The sequence below is a fragment of the Neolamprologus multifasciatus genome, chromosome 10, assembly GCF_963576455.1.
Source record: "Neolamprologus multifasciatus chromosome 10, fNeoMul1.2, whole genome shotgun sequence".
Taxonomy (NCBI): domain Eukaryota; kingdom Metazoa; phylum Chordata; class Actinopteri; order Cichliformes; family Cichlidae; genus Neolamprologus; species Neolamprologus multifasciatus.
Window position 1 is genome coordinate 4,811,456 of NC_140448.1, and position 14,889 is coordinate 4,826,344.

The 14,889-nt window shown below is 42.2% G+C and overlaps 2 protein-coding genes across 2 annotated transcripts; one reads left to right on the forward strand and one right to left on the reverse strand.

Moving 5' to 3' along the window:
* Nucleotides 1-1,049: 1,049 nt before the first annotated feature.
* Nucleotides 1,050-10,031, forward strand: zbtb21 (zinc finger and BTB domain containing 21). Its single transcript, XM_085174003.1, has 2 exons — nt 1,050-1,529; nt 6,075-10,031. The coding sequence occupies exon 2, from the start codon at nt 6,077-6,079 to the stop codon at nt 9,137-9,139; it is 3,063 nt and encodes a 1,020-aa protein (XP_085030129.1). The 5' UTR covers nt 1,050-1,529; nt 6,075-6,076; the 3' UTR covers nt 9,140-10,031.
* A 2,377-nt stretch (nt 10,032-12,408) lies between these two features.
* atg101 (autophagy related 101) lies at nt 12,409-14,836 on the reverse strand. Its single transcript, XM_085174034.1, has 2 exons — nt 14,278-14,836; nt 12,409-14,200 (listed from the first exon to the last, which is right to left on the reverse strand). The coding sequence occupies exons 1-2, from the start codon at nt 14,527-14,529 to the stop codon at nt 13,796-13,798; spliced, it is 657 nt and encodes a 218-aa protein (XP_085030160.1). The 5' UTR covers nt 14,530-14,836; the 3' UTR covers nt 12,409-13,795.
* Between the last annotated feature and the right edge of the window lie 53 nt (nt 14,837-14,889).

Below are 14,889 nucleotides of genomic sequence, written 5' to 3' on the forward strand. Positions count from 1 at the left end.
TGAATTTAGATATTTGCAGTTACCATTTTATTAATTTACTAAAAGTATATTAATTTTGGAAAGAGGTTCATGTTTTTTTAAATTGCTGTCAGCGAAACAACCTGGATAATCAGCATGAACACGACAAACAAAGTCTTTGCTTTTCATGCAACCTGTGAGAGGAAGTGCATGCTTTTATTTTTGTCACATAAATGCATTATGGATTTGCCTTTTCTTTGGCTGTGTCATTGTAAGTAAACATGTTTATGAGGCCAAGGAGAATTATGGGCTGGGAGGAGTCAGAGTCCCTAATGGCTTGGTTTCCACTCAGGTAACCATGGCAGTGCTTGCTATGATGCCGGCATTAACAACCAACCATCTTAGCTATTAAAATCAAGTAAGGAGGAGTGAGAACTTCCCTGCCATTTCCCCACATGTCTTCATTCTGCTGATATCAAAAAGCAACAGGATGCTTTGGCTGTCAAAGACATATTCTAAAAAAAGGCTCAAATCCTGCTAAAATTCTACAAGCCTTTTGGCATGCCTTTAATTCTTCACAAAAGTACCCGTTCAAATAACGGTGCTCCATTAATAGTAATGAGGTGTGAAAATGAACCTGATTAAGCATTCAGTGATTAAGCAGTAATGAGTGGGCTTATGGGTGTGAATGCAAGGCAGCGAAGGGTTTTCAGATGGGTTATCAGAGGTCACCAAACATAAATATATGCTTTGCATACGCATGCTTTCGTGTTTTGTTGAACCTAAAGATAATTGGGAGTGGCGCTGTCTTTTCACCATCACTGCTGTCCTTGATTAAGTGAGACGAGACTGTTGCCAGGTACTGTAGCAGATGAGGCTTTCCAGGAAAAGGCCTTTAAGCAAAATAGGCATGGTGACAAATCCCCACTGGATGGAAGTGATGACACAAATACACTGCTGTGCTGCAGTGACTTCTTTTGTAGTCATGGATATAATTAGTTTCACTGGGGCTAGATGGGCATCAGAGTAGTGTCTTCTGTAGCATTGGTAACATTTAAGTACTCTTTAAAATAATCAGACCAAAACTATAAAAAATAAGAAAGAAACAAAAATAAGGAGAGCACTTACTTCCTACTTGGTGTTAAAAGTTTCCACACTTGGTCAGGTTTACTGTAACACATGTGACTTCACACAGGCAGAACACAACCCCAGCAGCAAACTCAAAGTGTGCAACTAAAGTGTGCAGTGAATTACAATGTGCAGGAAAATGCTAGTTAGCCTTTACCGACTTTCACTAAATCTTCTTTTAAAAAAAGATCAAACGAAAAATATGACATATCCCTTTAAATTAGCCTCAGTTTCGAGTCTTCCGTTTGCGCCGCCCCTTGCTCTTTGACCAGCCTATCAGTGCACGGTGCACGTGACGAGCGCTCTCTGCGATGACCTCATCCCTGGTGTGGGATGACGTCAAATTCAAGATGGATGGAATCACGACCAGCGCGGAGAAATCTACACAACACTGAACAAAGTCCCGGCTACGTGGAGGAAAGACCGTATTCACGACGGGCAGGGTAAGTGTGGCCAGCCTAACGAAGTTACCGGTCAGTAAGACGAGCAGGGCGGCGCAGACACAGTTGGTGAGAGCTGTTGAGGAGAAGCTTTTTCCTTTTCCTCCCTGACGTAACTCGGAGGGGGGATTGTGTCGCTGTAAAAACCTGACCAGCTACAACCTGTTTTGCAGCCTGCAGCAGCTCCAGTGTCAGGCCGGTGTGGAGCCGTTTTCTTTTTTTGGTGGGAAAAAATAAAAGAAGTAAACATAACAAAACCAAAAGCCCGTGACTTCCAGCGGGGATAGCGTTTACAACTGACTCCTTACACGCCAAAACGGCGTCTCTGCCCGCGCAGACTTTCATTTCTGGATTAGCGCGGTGCAGTCCATTGAAACGCGCTCAACTTTCCCCCCTCTTTATTTGGTGTTAGCTGCTCGACACCAGGCGTTGCACCCTCGGGTTTGTCTGAAGCTAAACAGAAAAAGAAATGTACGAATGCGCTGTGAAGTGAAAGCAGCATATCAGTCGGAGAAGTTCTTTTAGAGCCACGTCTCATGGATGATCTAATGCCCGAAGCTCGGCTTCCTCTGGGAAAACATGACACGACCCGACATTCCCTTGTTTTTCCTAACACGGAGCACACATTTTCACCCAAAGTCCACTAGGCAATCTTTAGTTTTTTGATGAATGAATGGGGGTTCTGCCCATAAATATATTTAGCAAGTGTCAAAGTAGCCAACGTAAGTAACGCGACTTCCGGTTACAATTTTCAAAATAAACGCCGTGACGTGCAGGCAGCACCGTTTTCAGAAAAATGAAATGCATGCATATAATGCTTTGCAATCCCTGATTTTGACTATGTTAATCACACAACTATTGCTGTGCGTCAGATGGGGTTTGTTCTTGTAACAGTACAGTAGTATTATTGTTGTCTCACCACTGACCGATGCAGGTGTATCGATATTATACATTATAACATACCATAATAGACCCATTTCTGTAACATACTTACATATCTATATTATTGCTAATATATATTGTAATATATCTATATCACTAAAGCACTTCTGGATGGATGCAAACTGCATTTCGTTGCCCTGTACCTGTGCATGTGCAATGACAATAAAGTTGAATTCTATTCTATTCTATTCTATTATGCAGTTTCTTACATGAATTCTACAAAATAAATTAGATTTATAATAAAAATGATGAAAAACACATCATAAAGCTCAAATTTAGTGCAAGAAAACTTTGTTCAAGTCAATACTTTATAACTTGGTGTGCTTTCTAAACTGTTTTAGTTTCGATTACAGCACCAGTATACACAAAGGGTGACATGGAAGTAGTCAGCACAATAGCGTTTAAGCTCGGCTGTAAAGCATACAAATGCTAATGGATCCTGTGCCACGTTTGATGAATCTTTTAGCTGACAGTATAAACAGCAAGCTAAATTCATCAAATAAACCTGCGTCCTGAAATACCAAGAGTGCTTTTCTCTGATAGTTACATTTTTCTACCATAGAAATAAATGTAGATGTTTAATGGTTTAAGTGAAGGTGGATCAAGGCAGACAATGCATTTCAACTTGTAGTTGAAACCTTTTAAACTTCCTGCAGTGCCCTGTGTGGTTGAGGGCAACTTGACAGAAATTTTTCCTACCCTCAGACTGATAACATGATGTAATTCCCATAAATTCTGTGGAGAGTTCCTTTACACCATTTTATATTTTAAAAGGCTCAACTTTGACCTCTAGTGATCATCACAAACAACAGCAAGACAAAAAATGCACATGTAGTTGTAAACCCCGTTGTGTTAAACACGATTTAACCAATTTTTTCTTTACTTTTACAGCAGCCTGTAAGGCATCGATTTTTATAGCTCATAATAAAATCGATAGGTCGTTTGGATAAATAAATAAATAAATCTTGTTCCTGTATTTTAGACAACATAATCCTGTCTTGTGTTTTTATCAGATGAGCATCTGAAAAGTGAGAGCTGTGCTGTTTTCAGTAATACAGAAAACAGATGAGCATAAAATCTTCACACATGATCAACAGGAGCTTTGCTATGTTTGGCATGTTTGCAGTTATCGGATTGCCAGTTTGCTTAATAAAGAATAATGGCTGCAGCTGTAGTTCTCAGCAATTATTGTATTGTGTTACTACTTCCTTTGAACGGTTATGGTGGCAACATAACATGAACGATCACCAAAGGCTGCACTAAAACTTTGATTATTCGTAATGTTTTTGTTGCAACATGCTGACGTCAGCGTTGTTAATATGGAGATCTGGTGAAGTATATTAATCTTTTTGTCTCACCGTGAAGTCATGTTGTGTATGAGCTCCTGAATAATATTCTAACGAGCTCAAACAAACAAGTGCTTATGTCCCCCCCCCGACTAATGCTTTAGAGTTTGAATCCGATCCGATGGAAACCAACGCTTTTTCCTAATTCGTGTGGGGTCACTTATGGGGTTTGCTTATGACCTTGAAGCCCTACATGCTAAAATAGTGTACTTTATTATATTTACCCATATGACTGGAGCAGAACCAGCTGAAATCTTTAGCTTTAAGCTGTAAACACTTGAGATATTTAATATATATTCATGCAGTGTGTGATAGGGTGTTGTATTGAAAGAAAAGTGTGTTGTACAGCTTTCCCGATGCCATTTCATATCATATATTATGCTTGAAAGATTTCTTGAAGGTCAAAGTCAAATGTTTACCCAAACTATCTGCTCATGTCCCCCAAGGTCGAGTATATTGTTGTGAAGTTTGAATACGATCCATATAAAACTCCAATTAATAAACAGATTTTCCTGGTTTTCATATTTGGTGTGATCTTCACCTGATTTTCTTTTTTTTCTTTTTTGTGTCCCATTTGGATCTTTAGCCATCAGAATTGTTGTCTTAAGGCCAAGAAAGATGCCAAGAGGATTTTACCAAGTGGATCATCATGGCCTTGCCATATCGGTCCATTTGATTGACCTTTATTATAATTATGTGTTTATTTTATTTTCGGTTGTTACAGACGGGACAGACATGACTGGGGGATAGGACAGGGAGAAAGACTGAAAGAAAGAGAGGGAGAGAAAGAAAACCAGAGGGGAGAAGAGATGGTGAGAAAGGGGGGAAGAAAGAAAGAAAAACAAACAAAACACCTGGATCACCTGTATGGAGAAAAAAAAACAGAAGAGAAAGCAAACAAAAAAAGAGCAACATAATAAAAACAGCACCATCACAATAAACTAGCTAGCAGTAGATAACAGTAGATACTAAATATTAAACGATATTGTGCAGCACGCAAGATAGATTTTCACCTAAATTAAATCAGCCGGAGCTTTTATGGGCGTCTACCATCAGACAAAATTTGCATAGGATACCTTGAAAACTGTGGATGCTAGACTGCTAATAGACAAACAGAACTGATTACATAGTCGCTCACTTTTGGGGGAGAACAGACGAAAGGCTTCAGGAATACTGCTGTGTGTGTGTGTGTGTGTGTGTGTGTGTGTGTGTGTGTGTGCAGGAAATCCAGTGTCAACTTTGAAGTAGATTCGATGACAGAAGAATGTGAAGAACACATATTGAGATTCCTTTATTCATCAGTGAAACAATGTATTTTTACTATTCGGAGCAGGGATGGGGGAACTCCAGGCCTCAGGGGCTGGTGTCCTGCAGGTTTTTGTCCTTGGTCCAAAACAGCTGATTTAAATGGCTAAATGACCTCCTCAACATGTCCTGAAGTTCTCCAGAGGCCTGCTAATGAACTAATCATTTAATTCAGGTGTGTTGACCCAGGGTGAGATCTAAAACCTGCAGGACTCTGGAGTTTCCCACCCCTGATATAGCAGCCCGTTCTCACTCCCAAGGCGTAACATGCCGACGTTTTGGCACGTCCCGCGGCGTTCCTGAGGAACGCGAAAGGAGACCTTCAGCGTTCTTATGGTACGCGGCGGGTTATGGCTGAAATCCAGTGCAATGACGCTCCCGCGGTAATAGACGTTCCAGCCTTGTATTCCAGCCCTAAACCTAACCTTATCCCTAGCCCTAACCATAACCTTTTTCCTGATCTTAACCAGGACTTTAATGATGTTAAATAGCGTGTTTCTAAGCAATTTGAAGAAAAAGAGCGAACATGTGTAGATTGAGTCCATACGGTTCTCATATTTCCTCATTTTTCCGAGGTCGTCATTCAGGAACGTGGTGGGTAGCCGAAAACGTAATATGTTGACGATTTGTCACCTAGCGTAAAATGTTACGCTTTGGGAGTGAGAACGTGTTGGATATAGAGACTATGAATTTTTACTTGGTGTCATATTAAACTGATCACAGAGAACTGACAAGAACACCACACAATTATACATACAGTGCACAAATTCCCATCAGATTTTATTTAGTAGATGCTTATTCCTGTTCATGCATCCATGTCCAAAGAATTCTGAAACATCTAAAGTATCCAAATGTATCCAGATCAAGAGTATATGCATATATATGTTTATATGTCTACATTGTTTCAATAAAATGTAATCTTTTTATAATATAATCTTTTTTCCTTGTCTTTCAGCCATGGAGAGCCTAGTGCATTACAGTAACCCCTCCCACGCCCTGTCATTGCTGGGGGCTCTGAATGAGCAGCGACTGCGGGGACAAGCGTGTGATGTGGTCCTGGTTGTGGGAGACCAAAGGTACCAGGCCCATAAGAGTGTTCTGGCTGCCAGCAGTGAGTATTTCCAGTCCCTTTTCTCGCGGATGGACGCAGACTCGCTGACAGTTGTAAACCTGGACTTCTGTGAGCCGGACGCCTTTGAGATCGTTTTGAATTACATTTACTCCTCCTCGCTCTTTGTGGACAAAGGCAGCCTGGCGGCCATTCAAGAGCTGGGATACAGCCTCGGAATCCCTTTCCTCACCAACATTGTGTCGACAAGGCCACATGCATCCTACTGTGTGTCTAGAAAAAGGCTTTCGTTCTCCGAGGGGGATGAGAATGATGTCCACACAAGGAGCGTCATTGTGCGTCGGGTCCGGAATGACACGGCCCATCCCTCTCGCTCGAGTTATCCGAGAAAAACGTCTGAGAGATCGACATCTCCCCACTCCGCTCATGGGTCCGCTCGGCCTCCATCGGAGCACAACTCGTATGAATCGGTCAGAAACTCTGAGCCCAGCAGGAAGTCCCCTGACCGGGGTGAAGCTTTGGAGAGGACGTACGCCTCCATATTGAAAGGGAATTCATCACACTTCACACCCGTGAGACCCCAGCTGACATCATCAGTGTCTTTCAGTGATGCTGAAGTGCAGCACATCAGGCTGCCGTCTGGCCCTGACCAGGACAATAAAGAGGAGAATGAGGAGCAGGAGTCCCGCTACAATACCAAAGTGCCCTTTCAGGGTCAGGCTAGTGAGCCAAGCCAGACCATTGACAGGAGTGGGCCGCTTATAAAAAGCCTACTCAGGAGGTCATTATCCATGGACAGCCCCGTTCCAGTCTTCTCCCCCACGCTGGAGCTCAAGGAGCTGCAAAATCGAGACCAGTCAGTTGTACAGATGGCGCTGAAGACGTCCGTGCCAGAAACCTCCGCCCACAACGGCGACTCAAAAAGAACGTCTCCTCTGGTTCTCAGGTCAAAGTATACCGGCAGGTATGATGGAGAAACTCAGGTAGGAGAGGTGAGTGTGAAAGCTGAGCCCAGCAGTCCACTTGCTGACCCCATGGACATCGTACGCATCACAGTTGGTGATTCTTTGCCAGTCAGTCTCAAAGACTTTCAAACTAATTATGATCAAGGTCCCAGGGAAGTCTTAAATCCCGTGGAGAAAAGAAGGGACAGGCCAGACAACAGACGGTACCCGTTAAAGAAGAGCAAACTATTTAAAGAGCACGCTCTCTCAGTTAACGTGAATATGTCAAAAGCAGTACCTCAGCACGCCAGCGGTGACCCTAACGAGGACGGCGAGGAGTCGCCTCAGAACAAGATTTTCAAATGCTGGAATTGTTTAAAGGTTTTCCGGTCAGGTGCTGGGCTTCATCGCCATGTAAATATGTATCACAATCCGGAAAAGCCGTATGCTTGCGACATCTGCCACAAGCGCTTTCATACCAACTTCAAAGTGTGGACGCACTGCCAAACGCAGCATGGTGTAGTACAAAACCCAGCGTCGTCCGCCAGCTCCTCTGTTCTCGATGAGAAATTCCAAAAGAAGCTAATAGATATTGTGAGAGAGAGAGAAATAAAGAAAGCGTTGCTTTGGAAGTTAAAGAGGAATAAGCAGGGTTTGCAGTCTCCTGCAATTACAAAAAAGAGATCGAGGCCCAGCTACATATGCCCGTACTGCGGCAAGACATTCGTGTTCCAGTCTCAGTACAGACAGCATTTAAGGACACATCCTGCTGAAAAAGCTGACCAGGACGCAGCGAGGGAGAGCATCCTCTACCAGGAACAGGATGAGATCATTCAGCAGAAGAACCCTGACACCGGTGTTTACTCCTGTAGACTTTGCAATATGAAGCTGTCATCGCTCCTGGAGCAGGGTGACCACGAGCGAGGCTGTCGCCACGCAACCGTGTGCCCCTATTGTGGCCTCAGATTCTCAAGTCCAGTTGTCAAGAAAGACCACGAGGCGCATTGTAAGTACAAGAAACTGACATGCCTGGAATGCATGCGCACCTTCAAATCCTCCTTCAGCATTTGGCGCCATCAGGTGGAGGTGCACAACCACAATATGATGACTGTTAAAGACCACATTCTCCTGAAGCAACAAGAGAACAATGAAGAGGAGTCTGAAATGCTCAAGGAGGAGCATTACAGTGATGAGCCTCTAACAAGCGAGAGCACAAGAGAGAACATCAGCTACAGCGATTCCTCAGGTCCACCTATGTATGACTCTGAAGACTCTTCCTCCTATGTGCCTGAAGACCTGAGCATGGGCCACCATGGCAAGCTGGTAGTGAAGGAAGAGCCGTTGGAGGAGGCTGTGAGTGAGCGGGACAACCCCGACGCTGCCAAAAGTGGCTCCGAAGAACCCGGCGTGTGGCCGTGCGAGAAGTGCGGAAATCTTTTCAGCTCTCGCAAAGACTTGGAACGACACCAGGAGCTGCTATGCCACATCAAACCATTCATCTGTCACATCTGCAACAAAGCCTTCAGGACCAACTTCCGCCTTTGGAGCCACTTCCAGTCTCACATGTCGACTGCTAACGAACCCGGAGCCAAAGAGATCGACAGAAACCCCTCACCGCTGAGCCCTTCCCCTCCGCTTACCCCTTCAGAACGTCCCTCCCCACAGGCCTCCGTGCTCACATCTACTCAGGCGGCACCGGTCCCTGCTGCTACTGCCGCTGCAACCGCAGGGACCGACGAGTCCAGCAGCCCAGATCCCTGCAGCTCATTGGTAAGCAAGACCAAGAGGCCCGAACTGGAACGGCAAACCAGCAGCCAAAGCCCCCTGTCAAGGTCAAACAGCATGGAGAATCCAGGCGGCCCTCAGGAATCGGACACGCTCTTTTACCACGCACCGTCTCTCTCTGCCCTGACATTTAAGAGGCAGTACATGTGCAAACTCTGCCACAGGACCTTCAAGACGGCCTTCAGTCTGTGGAGCCACGAGCAGAGTCACAGTCACATGTAAGATTCAGATGGCCGATAGCAGTGAGGTTTTTCTCGGGATACTTACTATAAGAATAAACACACCTCAGCCTACAAACAAAAGACTCTGAATGTATAGCTTATTCGCTTGCCTCCAATGTCATATATTGAAGTGGCCATGTTTATTTAGACGCGTAAACGTGAATGTGCAATCAAGTGCTAGATTCCTCTGTGAGAAGAGATGACTATAATTTTTTTTCTTGCAAAATGATCTATATGAATTTATCTGTTTCAGACCTCTTTCGGTTGTCTAGTTGTATTTACCTATCTAGTCGTTTTAAGAGTTGCACCCCTCAATGTTCTCGACTTGAAGGTAGAGGAAAAGGCGGGACAAGTGTTTACGTTGTTCTCTCAAGTGTGGTGGAAAAAGTGCTTTAAACTTTTGGAGGCTGCGGTTCATTTAAAGATGAGAGCTTTTGCTTTTTGTACAAACATGTGATTGACATCCCTTAAGATATTATTGGTGGCCTCAACAATGTATTCAATATGCACTTTTTTGATTCTGGTAGGAAGATCTAATCCTCAGTGATTACTCTGGATCGGTATGTTTCCCTAACCGAGTTTTTAGGCTGCAGGAGTAAAAGTGACAACAAAAAGCATCTATAACGCTTGAGGCTCATATTGAATTTGCATCTACTCATTTCATGGAAAAATTCAATGAGACAGTCTGTATAAGAAAGCTATACCACATACAGTCTTCATTCAGCACCCACAAACACAGTATCTTCCTAATGATTAGCCTGCTGTGAAACAATCAACTGGAAGATTACAGAGAAAATATTTATTTTCTGAAGTTAAATGATGATAATGTCGCTAAATTATGTGGAAAAAGGTGCTCGGACCAGTGCACTAGTAGCCATGCAGGCTGTCGCTGAGCAGTGAGCTGGGTTGATCTCATAAAGTCCTAAATACGAGACATCCTTGCAGTATTTGGCTTATAATAATATTCAATATTTCCTGTGAGTAAGCTTTCCCATCAAATGCACTGCAGTATAATAATATAATTTACGGTTTTGATGAAACGATAAATGAGAACCTCTAAAAGTCGTTTGTTTATATGAAACGTTGTCACGGTGTCTCAATCGCGGAGTACGGCACAGTGTTGTGTAAATACACTGATAGAATTTTTTGCAATTGAACACATTGGACTATTAAGTGAGCTTTACAGCGCTTCGATGGCCTTATGCAACTTTACAAAACTATTTTGTTATTTTACGTGAAAGCACAACAGCTTCAGACCACTTATGACTCAGGCATTTCAAGGTGGCGGCGTCAACGGGAGGGAAAGCAACGAGACGGCGAATCTTTATTCTACGAACGGTCACAGAGTGTTCCTGCTTCCTGAAGATTTCTTGGAAAAGTAATGATTGTGTTTTGATTGTATTCCGGTTGTTTTACAAATGTATTCTTGTACAAGTATATACTTCTGCTTCGGCTTGATAGTTTAGAACTTTGTCATAAATTATTATTGCTGTTTGGGAGACTGACAGACAGGACTCCACACGGACTAATGGACTTTCCACTAAATGATTAATGCAAGCTGCATTGTGATGTTAAATTCTTTGCGGAAATTCTGTATTGATAATAGTGCTCTTAATTTCTTGTGAGAAAGACTTTCTGAAAGTTTCACAGGAATGCTTATAGACTTGTGTACATGGAAGTGTTTGTATTCTTGATTTTTGTACCGATTTTGTTAGTAAACAAGAGTTTGATCTTTTTAGTATTCCTGTGCTCTCACTGCAATAATGAATATTTGTATCAACATTGGTTGCATCGCTGTTGCTTTTTGAGACTTGCAGCTGTTTTGTGTTTAGGTTTTTCTACAGTTTTGTGCTTCACTTCTGTAATAAAGAGTAACAATGGAGTATATATATATATATATATATATATATTATATACATATATAAATGATCATTTGTGGTGTTGGATTTATGAACTTAACAACTTTGAATGTTTCACGGTGGATCAAAAGATTTTGGGTTACATTTTCAGTCGTGTTAGTCTAATTGGCCATCATAAATTGGCTACATATTGTTGCTAGGTAGATTAAGGATTTAAATGGATAGAATAATGTGTAAAAAGATGGATTCCAAATACTTATGTACAAGCATTTGGACAACGGCACAATTTCTTACCTTTGTACACCTCCCCAGTGAATATCAAATCAAATGGCTGCAGTGTGACGAATGCAGACTTTAATTTAAAGGTTTTAACAAAAGTAGAGTATTAACTGATTTTGAATTATATGTAGCACCGCTTTTAAATAGTTTTCTAAATAATTAGGCTGTTGACAAGCAGTTTGATGACCAGGTAAGGCCTGTTCCCTCTTTATTCCATGGCTAAGCTGATCTGTGATGACCTTGCATTTAGTAGTTGTTAAGTGGAACTCTCACTGTTAGGACCAAGTGAAAGCATTAGGCTGACAAAACAATCAAACAAAAAGAAAACTTTGAGAAAGAGCAAAAACTTTAGGGAAGGAACTGTTCAGCTCAGCAACACCAAAAGGCCAGGAAGACTTCGGAAAAACTTCTTCACATCTAACCAAGTCTGGAAAACTCTTGAGAAGGTGTGCGTATCTTTGTCAAAGTACACTCAAGACCAGGAAGGCTGGATTAACTTTGTCAGAAAACATGCGAAAGTTCTTGCAGACTTCTAAAAAAACCAAAATAAAAAAAAATCTTTGGACTCATGAGATTATCGTGGAGCAAAATGATGGAAATAGAAATATAATGGGAAGATGAGAAACCGCTCTTGATCTGAAACATACCACATAGTCTGTCAAACATGTTATGGCAGGGGTATGTATGGCTGCCAGTAGAACCACATCACTAGCGTTTATTGTGACTGCTGACAGACGTGTAGAGGGCTGTATTCTCTGCTCAGACTCAGTCAAATGCTACAAAACTAGAGCACAGGTTGTTGTTTTGCCATTTCACAAGCCAAGAGTGGAAATGTTTGAGAAAACTCAGGTATTGCAAATTACTTGTCTGCCAACTGGCCGACTGATTGATCCGCTCATCACTGCAGTACTTTCAGCATTACGAACGCAATGAAGTTGGGAATTCTGATATTTATTTACTGCACAAAACCTCAACTTAAAAGCAAGTAGGTGGCCCTTTCCTGATTTTAGTTTCTTGCATATGTCGCATTTACAAGATTTTGAGATCATCAAACAAGTTTGAATATTAGACAAAGACAGTCTGAGTAAATACAAAATGTATTTAAGCGATGATTTGTAATGCTTTAAAAAAAAAAAAAAACTATCCAAACCTACCTGTCACTGTGTGAAAAATATAATTGCTTCCTAAACTAATAACTGCTTGTGCCACCCTTGGCGGCAGGAACTGCAACCAAATGTTTGCCGTGACTTTTGATGAGTTTTTCACATCACTGTGAAGGAATTTTTGACACTTCTTTGCAGAATTGTTTTATTTCAGCCACACTGGATTGGTTATGAGCATGAACAGCAAGATTTTTTATTTTTTTCAGACGTTTTTTGGATCTTTTTCCAGCTTGATAACCCACTTGTGCTTAAGCTTGCAGGGCACAAGGTATCCAGGTCCTGAAGCATTAATGCAACCTCAGACCATCACACTACCACCATGTTGGTGTGATGTTCTTTTTATGAAATACTGTGTTTGTTTTATGGAAGACGTAACGGATGCAAATCTTCCAGTGATTTCTAGATTGAACAGACCCGGGTGTGGATACTGAACTTGAACTCACTTTTCCCAAAAATGTGGCTAATTACAGTTAATTGATTCAATATGAGGCAAGAAGGAGCAATTACTCTTTCACATGGGACGAGGTATGTTGATTTGTTTCCCTTAATAAATGAAATCATCATTTAGAAACTGAGGCCAAATACTTTCACAGGGATTCAGTGATTAATGCTTTTGAATATGTTCTACACCTTGTCCCCTCAAACTAGAGAACATAATTATACCCAATGTACATGTTGACCTAATGTATTCACACACATGTTGTTTTCCTCTTGGCAAGCAGACTATCCTGAAAACAGAGGGATGTTTTTCAAAGTGCAGGCCATGGTGGCGGTTTCTGGCTGGAAACAAGGGAGTGAACTTAGGAAGTGTTTGCTTTAATTTGGAAAAGTGGCAAACTGGAAATCCTGTCCTTCCCCATGTGGAAGGTCATACTCTCCATGAAACTGCAGAGAGGAAGTTTTCACACAGATGAGGAAATCTGTTCCCAAACTCTGCCAGATCTTTTGCATAAAACTTTTTACACTGATCCAGTGTGATAATATGGAAGCAATGTTTTGCGTCAAGAGCTGTGGCTGCAATTAAAGTAAACATTTATTGTTATTCAAAATTTACAGTAATGCACTGATGACATTATCAAGAAGAGAACATTTTAAGGAATCGAACTGATAAACACGGTTATTTGCTAGTGTGTATGAGAGAAAAGGGAAAGCTTGCACAAGCAAGAGATTGTTAAATTGAAGATTACATAATTCAGTCTCTTAAGGTACAAATGATACCAGAAGCACAACAAAGACATTAGAACACCATTATACTGACACTGCCTCGTTGTTCCGCTGTATAGCTGACACAACATAGAAAAGAAATAACAGCAGGACCATAAAGATATGAAAGATCCACACCATGAATATTTTCTCTCACAATGCTAGTGTATCCTTAATCAGCCTTCTCATAGTGGTGCTAACAGAAGTGCCCAGCGAGTCAGTGATCTGGTATGTGATTTTGTAAAGGTATGGCTGAACATCTTTAAGAGTGGTGTCAAACACATTGTCCACTTCTGACTGGGTGGGCATCTTTGGCAGGTATTCATGGCGATTTATGACCTCAACGACGTTGATCACCTTCTCACCCAGCTTCTCACCCACTTTCTCCCTGCAGATCTGTCTCTCCTGCTCATTGGCCAGGTTGACCACATTCACCTTGATGCTCCACACTTCCCAAGGAATGCACTCGTCAGAAAAAGGCCAGCGAGACTTCTTTTTCTGGTAGAACTCCAGGGAGATCTGTCCCATGCCGTCGCTGCCCGAGTTGCTCAAAGCATCCTGCAACAAAAGCACAGCTGAAAGTACAGGCCTCACAACACGAGAGTCAGAAATCACGCGTTAAAACAGACAATCACCTTGAATTCAGACACCGCTTTCCTGATCATCCTGTCCAGCTCCTCTGAGGACACCCTGACAAAGGTGAAATCTATGAAGTCACAGTCGATGTCCTGTGTGCCCACGGTGCCGATGGAGTAGGTGCCTTCCTTTTTGTAGTGAAATTTCCCGGTGCTCCGGTGCAGCAAAATTGTGTGCAGCAAAGCTAACATAGCTTCTTCAACCTGTCTCGCCTCCACAGTTACTTCAAGAACTTCCGAGCGACAATTCATCGCGAATGTCTAGTTATGTCTGTTAACGAAGAGCAGGAGTCGAGTTCAGCGACGATAGCTACCGTATAGCAGCTAGACCACGGTAGATGACGAAGGTATACTGTTTACATTCACAAATCGGCGTGAAATATCTAATCCAGTGTGTTATTGTATATTAAAATACAAAACAGGGTTTTAATCGATAATACGCAACCTCCACATAACAGTCGTGCTCACTGAGCGTTGATTCATTGTAGCAAACGCAAGCTAGCTAATTGTTTACTACTACAAACAGATTAAGAACGAGACAGGAAGTGGTGGACAACAGGACGAGCTACGGGAAGTCGTGTAGTTCAAAATACCAGCTCGGATTTGTTTTCC

What these genes read in the sequence shown, in the direction of transcription:
- atg101 (XM_085174034.1), bottom strand. Translation starts at nt 14,529, where the DNA reads ATGAATTGTCGCTCGGAAGTTCTTGAAGTAACTGTGGAGGCGAGACAG. An exon ending in AAGCGGTGTCTGAATTCAAG is followed by an intron (nt 14,201 to 14,277) that starts GTGATTGTCTGT and finishes CTTTTGTTGCAG; the next exon opens with GATGCTTTGAGCAACTCGGG.
- zbtb21 (XM_085174003.1), top strand. Translation starts at nt 6,077, where the DNA reads ATGGAGAGCCTAGTGCATTACAGTAACCCCTCCCACGCCCTGTCATTG.